Consider the following 22,508-nt stretch of genomic DNA (forward strand, 5'->3'; position numbering starts at 1 on the left):
CTGTACACATTATGAATATGGAAGCTAATGTGGGAAGTATTGATTTTGCATTTCTAAAATATTGGTGCCTAGGCCATTCGCCTAGAATAACACACTATGGGAGCTCATCCATGCTATTTTTTTAAACATCTTTTAAAGCAATCTAACTGCTTATCTTACCATGATATGAGTCCAGAAGGATTGTCTGAGATTCTAATGAACAGGTACATAGGATGGAGTTTGCCTGATGCCTTAGAATACTTGGGTAATCAGTACTAAGTGGTTAGTCCCTTTTTGGGACTCCCAGGCGTGTTCTTTTAGGGCTTTTCTGAGTTTGTGTTGTTTTTAAGGATAACATTTCTGCCCCACAAAGTTTGGGCAGTTCCTTGACAATGTCCTATGACATTGTATAAAACCCCATAACCCTATACATTTAGGGAGCTATAACTTCTGACTGGCCGAGAAACTTTTGAGCCCATGATGTTGCATATGGTGTATGTGAGAGAGACTTTGGAGAGAAAAGAATGCGAGACAGGTGGAGTTGAAGAAAGAGGTAGCAAGGGAGACAAAATGAAAATTTTGAAGGGCTAACAGGAGTGCCCAGAGCCACCAATGTGGGCAGACTCAGCCCTTCAACATATCCTCTGATTTTCCTGCAGCCCCAGAGACTTCTAAGAGCAGACTTCTTGGGTAAGAAGGTTTAGTTGAGATTTTATCTCGTTCACTTTCTCTTGTATATTTTATTGTCTACGCTAATCTGTATAACTTTTCAAATTTCTGTTTTGCTGATTGCTTAACAATCTACGTATGGCTTCTGGGCCAAATCTGGCCTGCTAATTATTTTTGTGCGGTTTTGTATTTAAAAATGGGAACACCATTCTTAGTTCCTGGGCTGCGCCAAAACAGGAAGGCCACATTTGGCCTGAATGCCGTACTTTGCCGAATCTCAGCTAGGATAAAGGTTTACTGACTGTCTGCGATTATTTTTTTTATAACAATTGGTTGGTGGAAGGAACTCATTTGGCTGAGTGTAAACTAACTGTCACCTTCCCTTAAATTTAGAGAGACCAGGGAAAGTGGATTTTATTCTGAACCCTAAAAGAGCATCATACTACACAAATCTGATGTGGAATAGATGTAATTTTAGCCCAATACCCTTCTTGGAGATAGGAGAATAGACAAGTGAATGCCCAGTCAAAGCCCTCTACCTGCCCTACCCAAAGATGGAGGTTGTAATCTCCTTTGGGGTGTTGCAGAACCCATTTTCTATCTAATCTAACAACAGGCATGCTACTTCGTCTTCTCTCCATCATTATGACTCAGATTTAAACTACTATACATGGGCCATTATTCCATTATGTGATTTACATACACTCCATTATATGAGCTAGTTTGCTTTCCCTGTTGAGGGGTCAGGATGGCACTCTAGTTTATTCCCTATGTGTAGCAGGGATTCCTTGAGAAATTTCAACCCCTCAAGATTAATCCTACACTGTAAACACGGATTCAGAGCAGAGAAGTCCCTTAATGGGAGAGGGTGAGGGTGATCACCCAAGCATCCCCTGAGTTCAGCACTAGTTTGTTAGAGCATTTGGTATGTAACCGAATCCAAAGTAGAGGGGCCTCTCTTAGTGAGAAAGGGAGAGGTTGAATGCCATACTCTTTTCCCCGACCAGTGTCAGTGGCTCTTGATACATAAGCCCCAAGACAAAGCAATTTGGTTTTTCACTTGAAGTATGAGAGGGTGACTTTCAATTAATCTCAGGTTCCTAATCCCTATCAGGAGAGCCCCATATAATTTTGGAAGCTCTGTAGAGACAAGGCATTCCCATTGGGAGGGAAATTTTATTTTGTTTTCCTTTTTCCTCATTGTCTTTGGGTTGGGAAAGGCCTTTGCAAGTGCTGAGGCAGGCTTACTGAAAATTTTGTAAGATGATTTTACTTTGCTAAATTGTATTTGGAAGCGAATATAATAATCCTCAATTAGCTAGGGAAGGTATGTATCCTTGTGTAAAACTGTTAATTTTTAAAGGGGGCAACCTCATTGGAGAACCAAAATTATGTATGCTTTATTGCAAAAGAGCTAGATATACCCTAAGGAAGCCAAAGACAGAAACAATATCAATAAATATTGACATTCCAAAATATTCACAAAATACTCTTTCAGCTGCCCAAATCTTGGAAACATGGTGAGTGCCTATCAGTTGGGGAATGGTGAAACAAAACAAACCCATCCTGTATGAATGCACCAGGCCTGGCACATACCAGGTACTTCATAAATGCTAGTTGATGAGTCTAATTATTCTTAGTACAATAAGAAATTATGAATATGAGGAATTCAGAGAAACATGGGAAGATTAGTATTAATTTGGTACAGAACAAACAATAATAAATATATAGACTATTTCAGTGAAAATGGAAAGATCACTAAAAAGAAGTTGAATAGTGGAAAAACCAATGAGGGTCCTGAAGAATATTTAAGAACACATAATATACCTCTTCCTTCATGGCAGAAAGTAACTATTGGGAGATGATTCTTAGTATATATTATTATATATATTGTTAATTATGTGGTCTTTGTATTATGTGGGGTTTTTTTGTTGTTGCAGAATTGTTTTTCTCTCTCATAAGGGAAGGTTCAAAAGGATAAAATAGGAGATAAACAAAAGGCATCAACAAAACCTAAAAATAAACCAAGTAGGATATGAAATTTTAAAAAAAGATGACAAATCAAAGTCCTAGAAACACTGTCATTAAGTGCTCTGTATGTGTATAGCAGATTTTTAAACAGACCAATTATTATCCCTCTTCCCCTTTCTTTTCTTCCTCATGTGATGAGATTTTTAGAAGGTAATACATTTTCTCTTTAATCAGATGAGCCTTTTTGTATATATTTGGTCACTAGTATTAATTTTCTGTTGACAAAATCTCCTCATATGATTCAGCCCAGCCTTCCTATGGCAGGGGGCAAAATGAGGTCCAGTCTGCATGAAATTATTTCCTTAGTGAACCTGGATTCTAGATCTGGCTCTGTCAGTAATGTCATTTACCCCTCTTGGTCTGAGTTTCCTCACCAATAAAATGAAAGGGTTGGTCTAGTTGATTCTAATATTTTGTGATTGTAACCTTTTGTTCAGTTAACTCTGGCAGTCTCCAGTTCAAATGTCCTAATGACCTCTGTCCTTAAAGATGACAAATCCTGTTAGTGTAGGCACATCACCCTCATAATAAATACTCAGCATGGTTATGTATGATTTCAGTAGGAAAAATATATAAGGCACTAGCAAGAGTTCTTAATTTGGGGCCAACATGCTGATTTTGCAATATATTTTGGTAATTTTTTTTTCAATAGAATCCTTTGTAATCCTGCATATTTATGCAATTAAAAACATTATTCTGAGGAGGAGTCTATAGGCTTTGCTAGATTGCCAGAGGGGGCCATGGCATAAAAAAGGCTAAGACCCTTTACACTAAGGAGATGGAGACTCTTCAAGGGTTTTCCAGTGAGAGACAATACTGGACTCAGATATCAACCCTTGAAATCTACCGCTTAGCTCCCTAAGGTCGAGTATGCTAAGAAAATTCCTAAGATGCAGAGCTATTAGTTTATATGAATTATTGCTATTCCAGCTCACTCCCCTGATGTACAGGTTACTAGAGAAAACCTGTGGCCAAATGACTACCCTCCAGATTACTCATAGTGGGCTGAGAACCTGTTATACTCAAAGTTTAAGTGTGAGACTAAACTCACACTAAATTTCCTATTTCGTAGATCATCTCTCTTGCTTCCTTTTCATGATGATGGTTACAGTGGCTATGGTGATGGGATGTTCATCCTTTTACAAAAAATACCCTTTAGTTTTTCGTCTTTTTCCTCCTGTTCCATCACCTCTTGGTTCAAATCCAGAATGAGCCATGACTGCTTGGGAGTTCCACAGGCTTCTTCCTGAGAAGATCTAGGGATTTAGTAAAATATTTTGATGAAAGTGATTTTGGTCCTTTTCTTTTTGGTTGGCACTAACACTCCCCTCCTTTCCTCCGGGTATTTGAGATCCTATTATCCTGTATCCTTCTCTAATCCAAGTTGGATGAGAACAGAAGCAGTCAGGTAATTGGCTAGAGTGGTTTTGTGGGAGTAACCTGTGCTTTTTTCTAGAGAAAATGGGCCACAGAAAATTTCACTGGGTAGTTCTGAGATGTTTGTGGAGCTGATAAAAAAAAAGACAAATCAACATGCCAAGTGGTAGACTGTTCCTTGGGTCCACTGTTTGTACCTGAGGCCAGCTAGGCATTCTTAGCAGGGTCTTGGTTCCATCTGGTGGGCTAAGGGAATATGACAGCTTCAGAATTCTTTCCTTGCTAGATGACATGACCTCATTTCCATTCTCTTGACTGCCATCAGGTGGTCCTTGAAGACACGACATCCTTTTGGCAATCTTCTCCCATCTGGTGGCCAAAGAGGGTTATTAAATATACCAGAATTAAATATATAGCATAGTTATAGTCGTCGGTTAATAAGCTTTTATTAAGTACCTACTATGTGCCAGGCACTGTTGTAAATTTTGATTAAACAACAAGATCCCAAATGGTAAGCAAGGACCATTGGCTAGTGTCATACAAATATTAGACTCTCTTTCCAGACCGTCTGGAGTTACTTCTTGTCATCAGGATGTGTGAAATAAGATGGTCCATCCTCTCCCAGCCAAATGTATAAGAAACTCGAACACCACAGAGTGACTGAAATCCAGTTCGGGATTATTCTGTGCTAGGCCTAAATCAAATGAGTTCAATGATTCAAGCACAGAGCTAGAGTGCAATGAGACACTCATGGACTATAAAATGCAATAAAAATGACTTTACTAAACAAAGATAGAAAAGATAATTCCTAAGGTTAAAAAGATAATAAAAATAAAGTGGATTATACTTCTTCATGGCTGTGTTCACCCTGGTAACTAAGTGGTCATGCTAAATCAAGAAAGGCATTTTCTACTGAGTATTGCAAATTCTGCTAAAAGCACCACCACCAAATCCTCACAGGCTGGGCCTTTTATGTCTTATGGGTCAAGGAAGCCAAACTAATGATGGTCTGAAGAATGTCCTTTCTACTCCCTTAAGGAGAAATTAGCCTGGCTTACATAAAAAAAATGCAAGGCCTCAACAATTTTTTAGAGGACCTTCTACACTAAAATATCATAAGCAAAGTTGGAGGAAGAGCTTATTATACATAATAAGAAGATAAATACATAAAACAAAACAATCTTCTTAAAAGTACAATTCATACAATGGGAGCAGTTATAGTAGGTCTCCTGGTATAAAAGCAATTGTGATTACCATAAGCAGCACCAGGAAAATTATCAGGTCCACAACAGAGATGAAAATACCTCCAATGTCATCCCAATTATAAGTTTGGGACATCTGTATGAAGGCAGGTAAGAGATCATAGACCTCTTGTAAACAATTTGTCCTAGGACCTGAGTTAAAACTGGGACTCATCCCTTTTCATTACCTACCCAAGTGTTCCTCAGTAGAGCAGTCAACACCTCTCTCTTCCTCAGAGTCCCATCAAAGACTGGATGATACCACACTTTGGTCATTTTAGAGGCCTCTACTGAGAGGTTATTATCCTTTCAGTAAAGGCTGGATTGATATCCACTTACCTGTATCCAGGGATTCAAGATTACCACCAAATCAGATAAAGGATCATCTTTCTTCCAAGTAAATTTCCATTTACCATGATTTTCAAAGACAATTTCACTTCCCTTATAACATTTAAAAGCAAAGAGCCTTCTAGGATTATACCTCTTGGTCTCCCCAGTCCTTTCTAGGATGGAGTTGTCTGAAGCAAATTAGGAGAAAAGGAAGCTGCCAATTATCGAGGACCCGAATTGTTTCCTCAGAATGTAGAAGGCCTAAAATCAGAAACCTAGAGGCCCCAGTGACCCTGCAGAGAGGATGTAATAAGGAAGGCCTGTGGAGGGTTAACTGGAACTATGTCTAAAAGTAATCCATTCTTATTTAAGTGAGTTTACTTGAAGGCTGGATCCAAGTTCTGGAGTAGCAGTTTCACAACCTGTTCATGAAGGACTAATACACTAATACACAAAGGGCTGGGGAAGGATTCCAGTAAAAAAGATGGGGTTTTAGTTGGGATTTAAAGAAAGCCAGCAGGTGAAGGTAAGGGAGAGTGTTCTGGACATGGGAGACAGTGAGAGAAAATGTTTAGAACTGAGAGATGGAGTGTCTTGTTTGTGAAACAGCTAGGAAGCCAGTGTCACTGGATTGAAAAGAATGTGTAAGGGTTAAGTAAGGAGAGGTTTTTATATTTGAACCTAGAGGTCACTGGAGTTTACTGAGTAGGGTGAGGGGTGGTGGTGATATAATCAGACCTGTCCTTTGGGAAAACCATTTTAGTGGTTGAATGGAGGATGGATCGGAGTGAGGAGAGAGCTACCAGCTGGATATTGTAATAATCCAGGCATGAAGTGATGAAGACCTGTAGAATGGTGGCAGTGTCAGAGAAGAGGGGGTGTAGTCAAGAGATGTTGCAAAAGTGAAATTGATAGACCTTGGTAACCAATTGGATATGGTGAGTGAGAGATGGTCAGGAGTGGAGGATGACTCCTAGACTGTGAGCCTCAGGGACTAGGAGGATGGTGTTGCCCTCTACAGAAATATGGAAGATAGGAGCAGAGGAGTGGAAGTGGGAGTAGCAGAGGATTTAGGGGGAGACATAATGAGGTCTGTTTTAGACATGTTGAATTTAAGATGTCTACTGGACATCCAGTATGTCCCATCCAACTCTCTGAATGGTAGTTAGAGATGTGAGATTGGAGATCAGCTGAAAGTTTGGGGCAGGATAGGGAGATTTGAGAATTGTCACCCAGAGGTGTTAATTAAATGCATGAGAGCTGATGAGACTACCAAGCATAGAGGGGGGAGAGAAGGAGGCTCAGGACAGAAAAAACCTAGAGGGACATCTAGGATTTCCTATCACTCACTCCCCAAGGAAACTGCAGTCTCACTCTTGACCTCTTCACTCAACTGAAACTGCTTTCTCAGTGATCATTTAATTGCCAAATCTTGCAGACTTTTCTGTCTTTTTTCTTCTTGACCCATCTGTTCTTGGACATCCTCTCCTCAGGGCTGTTATGGACTCTCGCAACCTTTTCCTGGTTCTCTTCCTAACCTGCCTGGCTACTCCTCATGGTTCACCATCCAGTTTATCCCCAAATATTTTTATTCCCCAAGGTTCTTTCCAAGGTCCTCAATTCTTCTTTCTAAACAATTTTTCTTGGCAACTGCCACAGCTCTCATGGGTTTAACCAGCATCTCTGTGCCAATGAGCCTTAGTCTTTCCCTATATCTTTAATCCCTCATCACCAGTTGCTTTGAAGACATTAGAAATGGAACATGTCCAAATAGAACTCATCTTTCTTCCCAAACCTGTCCCCTTTGCTCTGCTATTTCTTTTGAAGACACCATCATTCTTCCAGTTCCCAGGTTTGTCATTCTGGCATTATCTTTGGCTCCTTGTTCTTGCTCACCTTCACATAACCACTTAATTGCCAAATCTTGACACCTGTACATTCACAACATCTCTTGCATCTGACTCCTTTTCTCTGCTTAGACAGCTATCATCTTAATCCAGGTCCTCATCACCTCTAGTATAGCTTCCCAGAATGGCTTTGACCCCTCCTGCTACAATCTTCCCTGAGATATAAGGACAGTGGGCATAGTAAAAATTTAACTAGGTGGGAAGAGGAAAAAAAAACAAGGTTGTACAACAGAGAAAGGGGAGAGAGAAGGGAGCAGAAAACAACTGTCAAAGGTAATACAGATATGCTTCAAGTCACATACACCCTGTCTTAACTATTGCTTAACCAACTCGTAGGCTGATACAACGTCCAGCATTTGCGAATAAAAACTGTCATAGGGAGAGGAATTATTGCTCTTCTGAGCATAACTTTCACTGTGTGCTATCTCCTATGAGATCGAAATGAGTGTAACTGTGGGACAACAGGGAGAGGTACAGGGAGTCAGTCCTCTGACTGCAACTGTTATTGGGTCCAATCTTGGCTTAATTAAGGGATTAAAAAAAATCAAACTTGTGATTTCATTGAAGTTTCCCCTGCCATTACAGATCTATGTATTTTCTGCAATTTACCATCTTAGGGAGTTGCCTGAAAAGTTAAGTGACTTATTCAGAGTAATAAAGCCCATTTATGTTAGAGACAGGGCTCAAGTCCAGCTCTTTCCACTGTACCACACTGCCTCTTCCAGGGACTGTTTAAACAATAATCATTCCAGGTATTATATTGCTTCTCCTCTCTCTCAATCACCTGGAGAAAGACTCATTGCGAGGACTATAAGAAAGGACTTAATAGATTCAATAATGAATCCCTTGCCCAGATTCAATCATTTAGATCAAAAGAATTTTTCTGGAATATATTTACACAAACTCAGCTTAACAAAGAAGGTGGCAGTCAGGTGGGAACCTCCTCCTAGATCCCCAAATCTAAGTAAACAGAGGCTACCAGAAGACCTCTACATTGGGTGGGAGCAGGAAAAAAAAACGACTTGCTTATTTCTTCCAGTGATGTACTCTCACCCCAACCCCACTGTATCTGAGCTCTTGTAAAGAGCAGCCCCTGAACATTATACAGCATCTTCAATCCTCTTCTTTTGCATTGCTATATAGTGTCAAAAGAGACAAGGATTCAGAGGACATGAACTCTCACTTCTTCCACTCACCTTAAGCATTTAATAATCTCTCGGAGCCTCAGTTTCCTCATCTGTAAAATGGGGGTGATATCTATGCTGTCTACTCATTGTGTTGACATACTAAGATAATAGTAAGATAAGGCATGTAAAAATGTAAAATATTATGGACATAGTTTACTGTTATTACTATTTTAAAAAAATATGATTATAATCAATTAATGCATAGTGTTGTTAAGGGAATGCAAAGATCACTTAATCTAACTCCCTTGTGGTAGGAATGCTACCTAACAATGTCTCCATCATGTAGATTGTGCTGGTTTTTTCTCCCCTAAAAGGTAAGAAACTATTACCTAATGCAATAAAATCGTGCCCTGGAGGAGTCATTCCTATAATGACTTCACCACAGTCAGCACAGTCACCACACTCTGCCCTGTTGACCCATTTCTGGAGATCTTAGGGCCTTATCTCCCAGACCCAAGTGTGGTATCCTTTACGTGATGTAGCTAAGACTCTTCTTTACATGCGGTAGCCAAGTAATCTTTTGTTAACTGTTAAGATGTTCCACATGAATCTCATTTAATTTCAATTTCAAGCTTGAACTACCGGATGGGTCTTCATCAGTCCTGGACTAGAATGCTCTTACATTTCACAAATGAGTAAACAGAATCCCAAGGAAGTTAAATGATTTGCCCAAGCTGACATAGCTAGTACCAGTTTTAGAGCCAGAGACTAGATTAGATTTATAATGTAAATCAATAAGAAATTATGATTCAAATTTATTCATTTTGCATAGACCTTTTTAGGAACACGTGTATTATGTAACATGAAATATATCAGCTATGGCCTAGATTTCTAAGACTCAGGATGCAGTTAGACTGTTCAAACCTACCTTATATGGTAGCTACACATCTAACCCATGGCCCAGGAATCCACCACTCTGCTTCTCCTCCATTCCCCTCTGCCCCTTCCTTCCAAGACTCTAGCCTGCAACAGCAAAGTGGGATTTTTTTTCTTTTTGGAGTTCAGTTTCCCAGACTCAGACTAAATTGTGAACATCTGAAGGCTCAATCTCCTTTGAACCCTAGTAATCCACAGCTGTGCTGAGTCATGTAGGTTTCCTGCTTACTGACTCTGAGTTAATTAGGAGCTGAGTCTTTGGGAAGTTGGTATTTTACTTTGGGGGCTTGCTTATGAGAAGGATCTTGTGATTACCTGGTCAAGACTCTGAGTGGACATATGTTTAGATTCCATGCCCTCCCTGGCAAATCCCCGTCCCCCCCTCCCAATGGCTCATGATCCAGGGATGTATATAAAGTATACAGCAATATTGCTTTGATTCAGATAGTAGAATCCTGTCTGTTGGTCTTTGTTTCTCTATGTTTTGTATACTCACTTCTTTCAAAGTAATTAAAAAGGATTTCTAAACTGCTGTCTTTCCTAGTAAAGCAGATCTAAGAACCTGTGCTAATAGCCATCCTGGGTATGGCAGTGTGGTTGCTGTTACATAGCTTGGGGTTTGATGCCAAGAGGGTTGTTTTCTTTCTTCTGGCTTTCTTCTTGAGGCTTATGCTGTCCTGCTCAATGAGTGTGGTGAGGACTGTCCCCTATATATAACATGGGGGTGGTGTTGTGTGGCCCAAAGGAAAGCAGAATATATATCTTTAGACTCTTCTCCTCCACCTTTCTCCAAGACAGACTTCACATCAAGAGGGGAAGTAGGAGGTTAGAGTCACTCTAGGTCACCCTGCTCTCCTCAGTGAGTGGGGATAGTAGGCTAGAATTTTATCCACCCGCTCCCTTAAATATTGTTAGTCTAGGGCAGCGGTGGGGAACTTGTAGCCTTGAGGTCACGTGTGGCCTTCTAGGTCCTTGGGTATGGTCCTTTGACCAAGTCAAAAGTTTTACAGAACAAATCCTTTTATTAAGTGGATTTGTTCTGTGAAGTTTGAATTCAGTCAAAGGACTGAACTTGAGGACCTAGAGGCCTCTAAGCCACAGGTTCCCCACCCCTGGTAGGGGATATAGTCTTCAGGTTCAAGCTAAACTTCTGGCAACTGTTCTTTAGTGGAAGAAATAGGAACCTAAGCTTTATATCCAAACCTTTGCTCCCTTCCCACCGTAGGGGCAGCTAGGTGGTACAGTGGATAGAGCGGGAGTCAGGAGGACCTGAGTTCAAATCTCACCTCAGACACTTGACACTCACTTAGCTGCGTGACCTTGGGCAAGTCACTTAACCCCACTTGCCTCATCCTGGGTCATCTCCAGTCAACCTGATGAATATCTGGTCACTGGATTCAGATGGCTGTGGAGGAGAAGTTAGGAGAAGTGAGACCTGCACAGCCCTCCCTGACTCAAAACAAAGTCAAGTGCAAATCATGTCATTATTTTTCTGATGGCATGGTCTTCTTTCGCAATGAAACACTAACATACCCTTCCCACCAAATACAACAATGAACACACATAGCAATTAGGAAAGAAACCTATTTAACCAAATAACGAGACAAATCAGAGAATATATATATATAGGAGAATATGTATCAGACAATACAGAGTGAAGGAGCTCTCTCATTGGGAGTGAGGTAACTCACCTTAACTAAGAGAAAGTCCTAGATCTCGCCCAAGGGGAAGTGTCCTGAAGTCTCTAGTGTAGCAAGCAGGCAATCAGGACATGATGGAGAGACTACAAACTCCTTTGATGTCTTCCAAAAGTCTTTTTTTTTTTTTCAGCAACCTGAAGTGGGGTTGGCCTCTTGCATTTTCCTTCTTGAGGCTGGAGGCCAGGAGTACCTGAAGTGACTGGGAGCTTGAAGAAATCTGAAAATAATGAATCATGTTGCAATACTAAAACATCTCTGGGTCACTACAGTGGGATGCAAATAGGAAGGAATTTTGGTCAACTTTCTAACCTAAGCAACTAGGTAAATGAATTCTTATACTTGCCATCCATCCCCTTCTTAATGATTATGCATTCATATGTAGCATTAGGTCTGTACAGTACCACCTCTTTTCTAGATGATGTGATGAGATAAACACACCTACATATACACACACACACACACACACACATATTTATATATCTATCAAAGTACATACGTATTTATCTATATCCCAAAGGGGGATAGGACAAAAATATGATGTAAAAGATACAAGTTTTAAGATGCAAAGATGACAAAAATGTAAATGTTTTAAGTTTTAAATTATGTGTAAAAGTTTAGAATTTGAATGGAGTTGTAAATTTCACTTGGAGAAAAACAAGCCCATACTGTTTTCACACACACACACACACACCCACACACACACACACCCACACACACACACACACACACACACACACACCCCAAGTTGGCTTTCAAATGTTTCTATTAAGAAAAAATGACCAATAGACAAGTAAACATGATGTTCCTGGGTGATATATTTAAAAAGTTTTTTCTTTCCATGCTGAAAGTAATTAAGAACATGACTGAAAATGTAGAGCAAAGTACTGGGTATCCTTCAGGTTCAACTGAATATGCACGGATGAATTTTTTTGTGTCAAGTTTTTTCTTCTTTTTTTTCCTAGTAAATACAAACTTTGATTATATTTTAGTGATAAATCCTCAAAATTGGATTAAGGATTTTACATATAAACTGCATGAATAATTATAAATAAATCTTTGATCATTTATTGTCTATTTTGAAGTCTCTATCTGATAATATTAAGAGCCAGAAGGACTAATTATATAAGGCCCTCTTGGATTGTTTTTAAGATTTTCCTTTCAGCCTGTATATATCAATATTCATATGCGCAGAGTTCAGGTAAAGATAGAATCAAATGGTATCTAAAAACTGAAATTCTCTAAACTTTCAGGTGAAGTATGGTTTACCAATTTGATGTTCTTTTTACAGTTCTGTTGTTTATAAGGTTTGAACTACTTACTGAAAGGTCAAATTTAAGAGATTGTGTTAGGTCTTACTAAATTGTATTGTTCTATCACTAGCAGGTTTTAGCAGCATTAGCAGAGATGCTCTAGAATCTCTGTAAGAGATTTGGAACCAGGGAAGCTGTATCTACTTGGAGGAACATCTCTAAGAACCACCCTGGGAACAAGGTCTATTCCAGAACTGCCTGGAAATGAGGTTTATTCCAGAATTTCCAAGGGAAAATGTTTCCTAGGATGAGATAGCTAGAGAAAGCTAAGACACAAGAATGAAATAAGCTGATTAAGTGAACATTTGAAATACGTTACTAGGAACAAGATGGATCAAGGAGACTTCATATTATTTAATATTGATGATCATTATTGTTTTAATATTGCTTTAATGTTTTTGGTGCTTATGTTTGTCTGCAGAGGTGTGTGCTAAAATTCTAATGTGGACACACCTGGCTGTCGATTCTCTGGCTGATACGGTCAGGAGTTTCCTGGAGTCATCCTGGCTCTGGGGGATCTGTTGGCTTTTGTGGGACTTTGGTGAGCTGTAGAGAGCGTGTCACTTTTAATATGGTGCTGTGGTTGCCTCAATGTAGTGAGGCAGAGTGGTGGAGAGTGGTTTGTGGGAGGTCATTCTTTCCCCTTGCCCTTGTTTGGGGCTTTGGAGAGTGGGTCTTGTCTAGGACCCTGGTGCAACACCATCTCTTAGCAGTCTGTGTGTTTCCTTTTATTCTCCCACTCAAGTGGCCAAAGGACTGTTCCCATCTCCCGTATTGTCACCAAGATGTGCCTTTGGCTTTATATGGGTGCATGCTGGGTCTGCAGCAGGTGGTTGTCAAGAATCTCCTCTCCTTCCCCTCTGTGGTTTTTCTCTCCCATTGTCACTTTGGGGCCCTTATGTCCTCCTTCTCTAGGCTCTCAGATCTTTAGTGATGAGAACTGCCTAAGAGAAGACCCAGGCAATAGTGTTTATGACCCTTTCAGAAGAGAGAGAGAGCAAAAAAGGAAGGCAGGAAAAACCAAAAGGTGGTTTTCAGTGGCCCACATGCTTCCTCCTTCCTCTTTTCTCCTCTCTGCCTGGTGTATGGGGGTGTTCAAGTTAGACTAGCATCTCTGATGTGAGGGCTTGCCTAGCCCCTTTTTAGGGGTGCTCACATACCTTTGGTGTCCACCTGACACTTAACTCTTATCTATGACTTCAAGAAGATGTAGGATGTGCAGTGCCACACCTGGTAAACCATTTTAGCAGATGGGCTAAATCAGGTTGAGGGTAATTGATGGGTCTTACACCCATTAGTGATTTGAGGGGGATGTTTACCCCAAGTATGTGAAGACCCCAACCCCCCATGGGTGGATGAAAATAGTTTCTTCCAATGACTATGAAGGCAGCCAAAGTAGGCCCTCAGGAGTGCTTAGCGCTTGGTCAGACATCAAGGAGGCCAAGATCATCCACTGCATCCTGGGCCATCTCCAGTCATCCTGAATTTTATCTTGCCACTCAACTTCAATGACTCTGGAAGAGTGAGGCTAACAACATTGTGCAACTCTGCATCACTTAAATCCAGTTCACTCAGAAGTTAAGACAGCACCCTGTGATGTCACTAGTCCTCCTTGAAAATGGACAAATGACAACAACATGGACACAATATTTTATACTTATGTGATCCAAGAGAAGTTATTATAGACCTTTCTATGATCAAAATGGAGGAAACTGTGATGGGAATCTTTCATTTTCCTTTTATTACATTTTATTATGCCATTTCTCATAGATATTTGATAGACTCTTTGCCATTAATATTACCTTCACTTGACTAAAAATCTGACTTATAGTATGGGCTATCTCTAGTTGTCCTGATCTATATCTTGCCACTGGACCCAGCTGGCTCTGGAGGAGAAGGTGAGGCCGGTGACTGCCTAGCCCTCCCTCACTTAAATCCAATTCACTTGCAAGGCATGACATCACAGTCCTCTTCCAGAACGAAAGACTAACAACAAGTCATAGAATGATAGAACCAAGAGAAGACTTTTTTGACATTCTTCAGGCTAAAAGTCAGTGAAGTCTGAGCATCTCAAAGTGATTTAGTTATTTGTGGGAAGATTCACCTGACATTGACTCTATAGGCATGTAAATTTCCTTTCTCAACCAGTCAATTGTGAATCCTTTAAATGTAGCTTAATCTATAACCTGACTTAGTTTACCTAAAGAGATTGGTTGACTTAAGGGATATATGAGATTATGATTCTGCTTAAGTTTTTTCAATTTTTATGACATTGAAGGAAACATAGGATTACAGATCCATCTTTTTAACTTTTATATCCTAAAAAAGACTGATATATGGAAAAGAATTTATTTTTCTGTCTCTTTGATGTCATTTTGTCTATAAAAACCTTCTTAGAATCCTAATTTTGGTTCAAAGTTATTTTTTTCTGAGTCCTGAATCTATGCTTAAGCATAATTTTAAAAAGCCCAGGTTTTTACTTCTATAATTTTTGTGTTGTGGTAGATTTATTTGGTAGCAATGATCTACCACATTAACTGAAAGGGAGATACTTCTCCCAAAACAAATGCATTTATTAAGGGTTTACTAGGTTCTGGGGATACAAATACAAAAGTGAGATAGTTCTGGCTATCAAACTCATAAGGAGTTACAACATACAGGAGAGTGGAGAGCTGGGAAGGGAGGCCTTTCCTCCCTCTCCCAACTGTTAGTGGCTTCTCTCTGATATTACTTCCAATTTACCTTGTATATGTCTTGTATATGTACATGGTTGTTTGCATGTTTTCTCCCCATTAGCATGTGAGCTCCTTGAGTCCAGGGACTGTTTTTGTCTTTCTTTGTACCCTCAGCACTTAGCATAGAGCCTGACACAGTAAATGCTTCATAAATGTTTGTTGACTTTACTTGTTGATTTGGGAAGTCACAGGAATTATTAATATAGCTACAGAACAGATACATTATCACACCCTTTCCACTAGCAATGACAGCAATTATTTGATTATTGTTTCCAAAGCAAGGGCAAGAAGTAGAAAGTGGAGAATGAGTTTGTGAGGAGGTACGTGTGCAGTAAAAGAGAAGACGGCAAGATGTCCTCATTGAATAGGCCCTGGTTTTCAGGTGCTGAATGCGATGTAAAGTATGGTTTTGAAGGACTCCATGAAGTCTTCCTTTTAATTTCTTGACCCCCCTCAGCTCAAAGTCATCTCTTTTGCCTCAAATTTTCTTAAGACACATTGGTTCTTCTCTCTTTTGCTTCAGAAACTTTTCACCTTTTATCACATTTATTTATTTACATGTTGTATGCTCTCTAATTGCAAGTGCTTTGAGAGTATGGAACATATCAGGTTTTGGGGGAATTCATTTTTATATACTTAGGCCCTTAGCAAATGTTGTTGAATGAGATTCTATCTTTATTGATCCTAAATCCATATCTTCAGTTATACTTTTAGATTCATTCAATAAATATTTACTGAGTGATTACTTTGTACAAAATACTATTAATGGAAAAATCACTAGTCTTATAGTCTGAAGATCTCAGTCTTCACATTGTGGTCACTTCTCTCAGCCTCAGTTTCCTTATCTGTAAAATGAGGGGGTTGGAATAGATGACCTCTAAGGTCTCTTCCAACTCTCAGACCCTGTGTTGCCAATGTTATACATTTATACACATTCAACAAACATGATGATCGCTTTGTGCAAAGCACTGTGTCAAGTGGGGTCATGGAAGAAGACTAGCTTTCCAGCCACTGGCTACCTGCATGAGTTGGGTAGCTGCTTCATGGCTCTGAGCTTTCCTTCATTTGTAAAACAAGGCCCTTGGACTAGCTATTTTCTAAGTTCTATATAAGTTCTAAATCCAATGAGCCAAATTGTGTACAGTGATGAATAAAATATGAGACTTATCCTCAGGAAATTACTTGAAAGAGCGCTATTGATTTTTAAAAAGATCTATAATACAATATAGTATATAATTAAGTGGCAGGAGAGAACCACAGAGTAGGGAACGATTACTTCCTGTTAGGATCAGGGAAAGATTTATGGAGAAGTTGTGATTTGAAGTGGGATTTAGAGATTGGCTAATATTTTTGCAGGTAGGAATGGGGAAATGAGACTTTCAATAAAGATGGGCAAAAGCAAGGTGTGTTCAGCAAAGAGAAATAGTCTAGTTTGGATAGAGTATGGAACATAAAAGTCTTGTGTGGTGTAGAAGGAAGGGTATGAGAAATATTCTTGAGGTAGTGTTGTCAAGATATGGAAACTGGACATGTGTAGTGAGGGACAGTGGTGATTTGATAACACAGAGAGCATAGCGAAATCCAGAAGGTGGTGAGATTTTGGGGAAAGCTAATGAATTCTATTTTGGACATGTTGAGTTTGAGATATTTTTGGGACATCTGATTTGATATATCCAATAGGCAGTTGGTGATGTGGAACTGGAGCTCAGGAGAGTTTGGGGCTGGATTTATAAATCTGGACCCCATAACGTTATAGGGACTCCGTCATGAGATCTATCATTTCTCAAAAGGAGTCAATGCCTAAGAGTCATGCATTTCTTCACTTCCTTTTTTGTGACAACTCATTTAGAAAAAAACTAAAAGCATGAAAAAGGTTTTTTGTACTATTTCATGTAATTCAATCCATCAATCAATTAAAAAAAACCTGCCTATGGTGTCCCAGGCACTGGGGATAGGTTAGGGATAGGGACAGAATCCCATGAATCATTGCCACTTCTGCCAACTGAACCGGAATCTCTCACCAGAGACTCGGGTTCATTGACAGCCAACCCTTCCCACCCCCCAGTCATGGTCTCTAACCTGTTGAGCAAAATCCCAGTTTCTTTTTTCACCCACAGAACTTCAACTCCCGTCAGCCACTTCTCTCTGTCCCTGAGGCACTAGACTTACAGCTCTAATTAATGTAACTAGATATACTGTGACATTGTCCTTGCTCTCTCTAACAAAAAGGGTATTTCTCCCCCTTAAACTTGATATGGTTAATGCTGAAAGTACCTTGTTTTTAAAATATTGTAAATAAAACATTTCAATAAATGTGCTCTTTATTGTGGTGGAGAAGAATTGCAGCTTAATAATAATTTTGAAATATAATTAATTTATTTTAAGTTTTCAACATTTACTTCCACAAGATTTTGAGTTTTAAATTTTCTCCCCCTCCTCCTTTTCCCCTTTCCCCAAGATGGTGTGCAATCTGATATAGACTCTACTTATACATTCATATTAAACATATTTTTACATGATGTAAAGAAGAATTAGAACTAATGGGAGGAACCACGAAATAGAAGAAACAAAACAAAACAACAAAAGAAAAAGAGAGCAAATAGTACGCTTCTGTCTGTATTCAGACTCCAAGTTCTTTCTCTGGAAGTGGGTGAGATTTTCCATTGTGAGTCCTTTGGAGTTGTCTTAGGGTCCTTGCATTGCTGAGAAGAGCTAAGTCTATCAAAGTCAGACATCGAACAATGTGGCTGTTACTGTATACAATGTTCTCCTGGTTCTGCTCATTTCACTCAGCATCAGTTCATATTAATCTTTCCAGGTTTTTCTGAAGTTTGCCTGCTCATCATTTCCTATAGCACAATAGTATTCCATTACATTCATATACCATCACTTGTTCAGCCTTTCTCCAATTGATGGACATCCCCTCGATTTCCAGTTCCTTGCCACCATAAAAAGAGCTGCTATCAATATTTTTGTACACGTGGGTCCTTTTCCCATTTTTATGATCTCTTTGGGATACAGGTCTAGAAGTGGTACTGCTAGGTCAAAGGGTTATTTTATAGCTCTTTGGGCATAGTTCCAAATTGCTCTCCAGAATGGTTGGATCAGTTCACAACTTCACCAACAATGAATTCGCATTCCAATTTTCCCACGTCTTCTCCAACATTTATCATTTTCCTGTTTTGTCATGTTACCCAATATGATAGGTATGATGTGGTATCTCTGAGTTATTTCTCTAATTAATTTCTCTAATTAATAGTGATTTAGAACATTTTTTCATATGACTATAGTTTTAATTTCTTCCTCTAAAAACTGCCTGTTCATATCCTTTGACCATTTGTCATTTGGGGAATGACTGCTTATAAATTTGACTCAATTCTCTATAATTTTAGAATGAGGCCTTTATCAGAGACATTGGCTATAAAAATTGTTTCCCAGCTTTCTGCTTCCCTTCTAATCTTGGTTGCATTGACTTTGCTTGTGCAAAAACTTTTCAATTTAATGTAATCAAAACTATCCATTTTGCATTGCATAATGTTCTCTATCTCTTATTAGGTCATAAACCCTTCCTTTTCCATGGGTGTAACAGGTAAACTATTCCTTGCTCTCCTAGTTTGCTTATAGTATCAGTCTTTATATCTAAATCATGTATCTATTTTGACTTTATCTTGGTATAGGGCATGAGATGTTGGTCTATGCCTACTTTCTGCCATACTATTTTCCAGTTTTCCCAGCAGTTTTTGTTAACTAGTGAGTTCTTATCCCAGAAGCTAGAGTCTTTGGATTTATCAAATAGTAGATTACTATAGTCACTGACTATTGTGTTTAATGACAATTTTTAAGAGTTTGACCCTACTTGTACAAAATGATACATACAAATACACCAGGCATTGCAAATGGAATGCTTTGCAAGGACCCAGGAGGAACCTATTTTCTTAAATCTTACTCCTCCCAAATACTCTGAGATAGGGTGAGGTTCCTGAAACTCTACTTCAACTGGGGAGCCCAGGGTATTTTCCTTGGCTGTCCCTCATGTCTGTAATGGTCTCCCTCCTTATATCTGCCTCCTTACTTTAATGTAAGTCCCCCTTTCAGCAAGAAGACTTTCCCAATTCTCCTTAATCTTAGTGCTATCTCTTCAGACTACCTCCAATGTACCGCTTGCTTGTACACGGTTGTTTGCATGTCTCCCCCATTAGACTGTGAACTCCTAGAGCGCAGGGACTGTCTTTTGCCTTCTTTTTTTTTTGGGTGGGGGTGTATCCTTCGTGCTTAGCATAGCACCAGGTACATAGGAGACCCTTAAAATTCCACTTGATTTGATTTGTGTTGAATTTTACAGCTGGAAGGGAACTTAGGGGCCATCATTTTACAGGTGAGGAAACGGAGGATGTGCTAATATTTATTTTAAAAAACTGGCTGTTGTAGTGGTGGGAATGTACACAAGTCACACTTTCCAGTGAATCTGCATTATTAATATTTCTTCCTTCCCTTTCTTAAGTCTAGACAATCTACAAAACACTAAATCAAGCTCTGGTTTCCCAGTTCTTGCCAATTTCTCACCCTGAAAATGGACCATTCCAGCCCCATCCCCCCAGCCTTTAATTTAAAATTCAGGGCTCTGTCTACTGCATCCCCTATGCCACCTCTGAAAACCAATGGCATGGGTGCCCTCCGAAAACCAGACGGGGCTGAAGGACTAAATACATTTCAGGAATAAGGAAAAACCAATAACTTTATTTATATATCAAAATTATATTGACCATATCTAACATATATATGTATGTATTATGTATGTGTGTATCCATATGCACTCATATATTTTATATTATATCTCCAAACCAAAACAATTCATTCAGTGCCAAGAAGTGGAGCCTGTGGAAGCCCCGCCCGCTCTGGGGAAAGTGGGAGGGCACCTCAGCCCCACCCCCTGGTGGATGGCCCCACCCCTGGTGGATGGCCCCACCCCTGGTGGATGGCCCCACCCCCTGGTGGATGGCCCCACCCCCTGGTGGATGGCCGCTCCCCTGGACGGAGCTTCAGCAGGCACGCAGCGCCAGGGGGCGGGGCGCGGGTTCCGGGAGGTCCCGCCCCGGCAGGGCCGGGGAAGGCGGGGCCTGGCCGCGCTGGTTGGCTGGCGGTAACCTTTCCCCCTGGGCCTGGGTCAGGTGCTCGGCGGCTGGGCGCGGCTTCTGCTGCCGGGGCCGGGGTGCGGATGGAGGACGCGGGCTCGGAGCTGCAGCGGGAGCGGGAGCGGGAGCGGGAACAGCAGCAGCAGTTTACCTACCAGGTTTTCCCCGAGCGGCTCCCGGATGGCAAGCCCAAGCGGAGCTTCCTGGCCACCAGCTTCTTCACCCACAACCAGAAGTGCCAGCTGATGCTCCTCAAGGCGGTGGATCGAAGTAGGCGGCCCCGAGGGGGCGGGGCCTGGAGGTGGAAGGCCGCGGGGCCGGTGGGCCCCGGGCGGGGACGTGGGGGTTGGGGAGGACCCAGGCGTCCTTGGCTTCCCTCTGCCGCGTCCCGCCCCTACGTCCTTGGGCTCAAGTCCGGGTCTGTCGGGCCCCAGGCCGGGCCCCTCGTCTGCCACGTGGGGAGGCCGAGGCCCGGACCCGGGAAATGACTGGCCCAGGGTCACCCAGGAGTGGGAGTAGGATGCAAGAAGTTAATAATACAGTGTATAATAACAGCGATTATAACGTGCGACCTGCCGGACGGTCACTTAATCCTCACACCAACACTAGTGTCCTCATTTTACACATTGAGGAAACTGAGGCAGGAAGAAGTTCAGGGATTTGCCCAAGGTCACACAGGGAGTACACGTCAGAGACAAGACTGGAAACCAGTTGTCACGAATCCAAGGTCCACACTTTTCACTACAGCAGATGGCGATTCTAGTGACTGAGGGCAAAGATCACTTAAGGGTTGGGAAAGGGAGTAATTGATTTTTAAAAATTGTTGGTATCTTTTGGATGACATCACCTACGCTTCCCAATATAATCCCCGGCATTCTTCCCTCCCAAAGAACCATTCCTTATAAGAAAGAATAAAAAGGAGGGAGGAGAAATAGTGCAGGGAAATGAACCAATACATTCACCAAAATGGACACATGAAATTTTCTTCATCCCCCTTTGAAAGGACAAAAAAAGGGATAGGAGAGCTTTCTTATGTTGTCTTTGGGGCCAGGTTTGGTCGTTAAAATTTCGCAGCTCTCAGTTTCCTCTTTTTTTTGCTGTTTTTTCTGTTTATATGATTATTAAAGTCATTTTTTTGTTTGCTAGGTTCTTACTTCACATGACTTTTCATGCTTCTTTGTAGTCCCCATAGTCATTGTCTCTCACGGTACTGTAATTTGCTTAATTTGCATTAATTATGACCCCCCTCAGGGCATCCACTTTATTGCCTGTCCTCTTTTTTTTTAAACCTCAAAAAGTGCTACTGTGAACATTCTAATGTATATATTTTTGCCCTCCCTGAGGGGGCTTGGAATCAGGAAGACTTATCTTCCTGAGTTCAGGTCCAGCCTCAGACACTTATTAGCTGTGTGATGGCTGGGCAAGTCACTTAACCCGGTGTGCCTCAGTTTCCTCATCTGTAAAATGCACTGAAGAAAGAAATAGTGAACCATTCTAGTATCTTTGCCAAGAAAACTCCAGAAGTAGTTGCAAAGAGTTGGACGCAACTGGAATGAGTCTACAGTAGCAATGGCATTTTAGTCACTTTCCTAGTATAATTCCCTAGAAAGGTCCTCAAAAGTCATCTGTTCCAACCTCCCCCCCCCCCCCAAAAAAAAGCATGGTAGAAGAAATGACTGGAATGTCCTGATTATAGTCATTTATCCTGCGCTGGAACATTTCCTAGTGATGGAGTCTGTTCCTTTTTTGGACAGCTCTCAGTATTAGGAAGTTCTTCCTCATATATAACCTGTAATTTATACCAGCAGCAGAGAATATTAAAGTGGGAAGGGACCTTAATAGCCCTCTAGTTTAATTCATACCCCGAAGGAATCCCCACTGTAACATACTCATCGAGTGGTCATCTGGCCTCTGTCTAAAGACTTCTTACGAGTGGAACCCCTGACCTCTTGATGTATAGGATTATAGATTTAAAGCTGGAAGAGACCTCAGAGATCTAATCTGATTTCCTCATTTCACAGACGAGGAAACAGT

At 40.7% G+C, this 22,508-nt stretch overlaps 1 protein-coding gene across 2 annotated transcripts in view; it reads left to right on the top strand.

The window, feature by feature from the left end:
• ATP23 (ATP23 metallopeptidase and ATP synthase assembly factor homolog) overlaps window positions 1-22,508 on the top strand; it is a 132,992-nt gene that overhangs the window by 79,183 nt on the left and 31,301 nt on the right. The window contains exon 1 of one of the 2 annotated variants that reach the window (XM_072655231.1): window positions 20,362-20,744. The exons of the other annotated variant lie outside the window; for it this stretch is intronic. Within the exon in view, the coding sequence (XP_072511332.1) occupies window positions 20,558-20,744 (187 nt within the window). The 5' untranslated portion in view covers window positions 20,362-20,557. Of the gene's footprint in view, window positions 1-20,361; window positions 20,745-22,508 lie in introns of those variants that run through there. 2 annotated transcript variants of the gene reach the window in all.

Source organism: Notamacropus eugenii, chromosome 3 (assembly GCF_028372415.1).
Source record: "Notamacropus eugenii isolate mMacEug1 chromosome 3, mMacEug1.pri_v2, whole genome shotgun sequence".
Classification (NCBI taxonomy): domain Eukaryota; kingdom Metazoa; phylum Chordata; class Mammalia; order Diprotodontia; family Macropodidae; genus Notamacropus; species Notamacropus eugenii.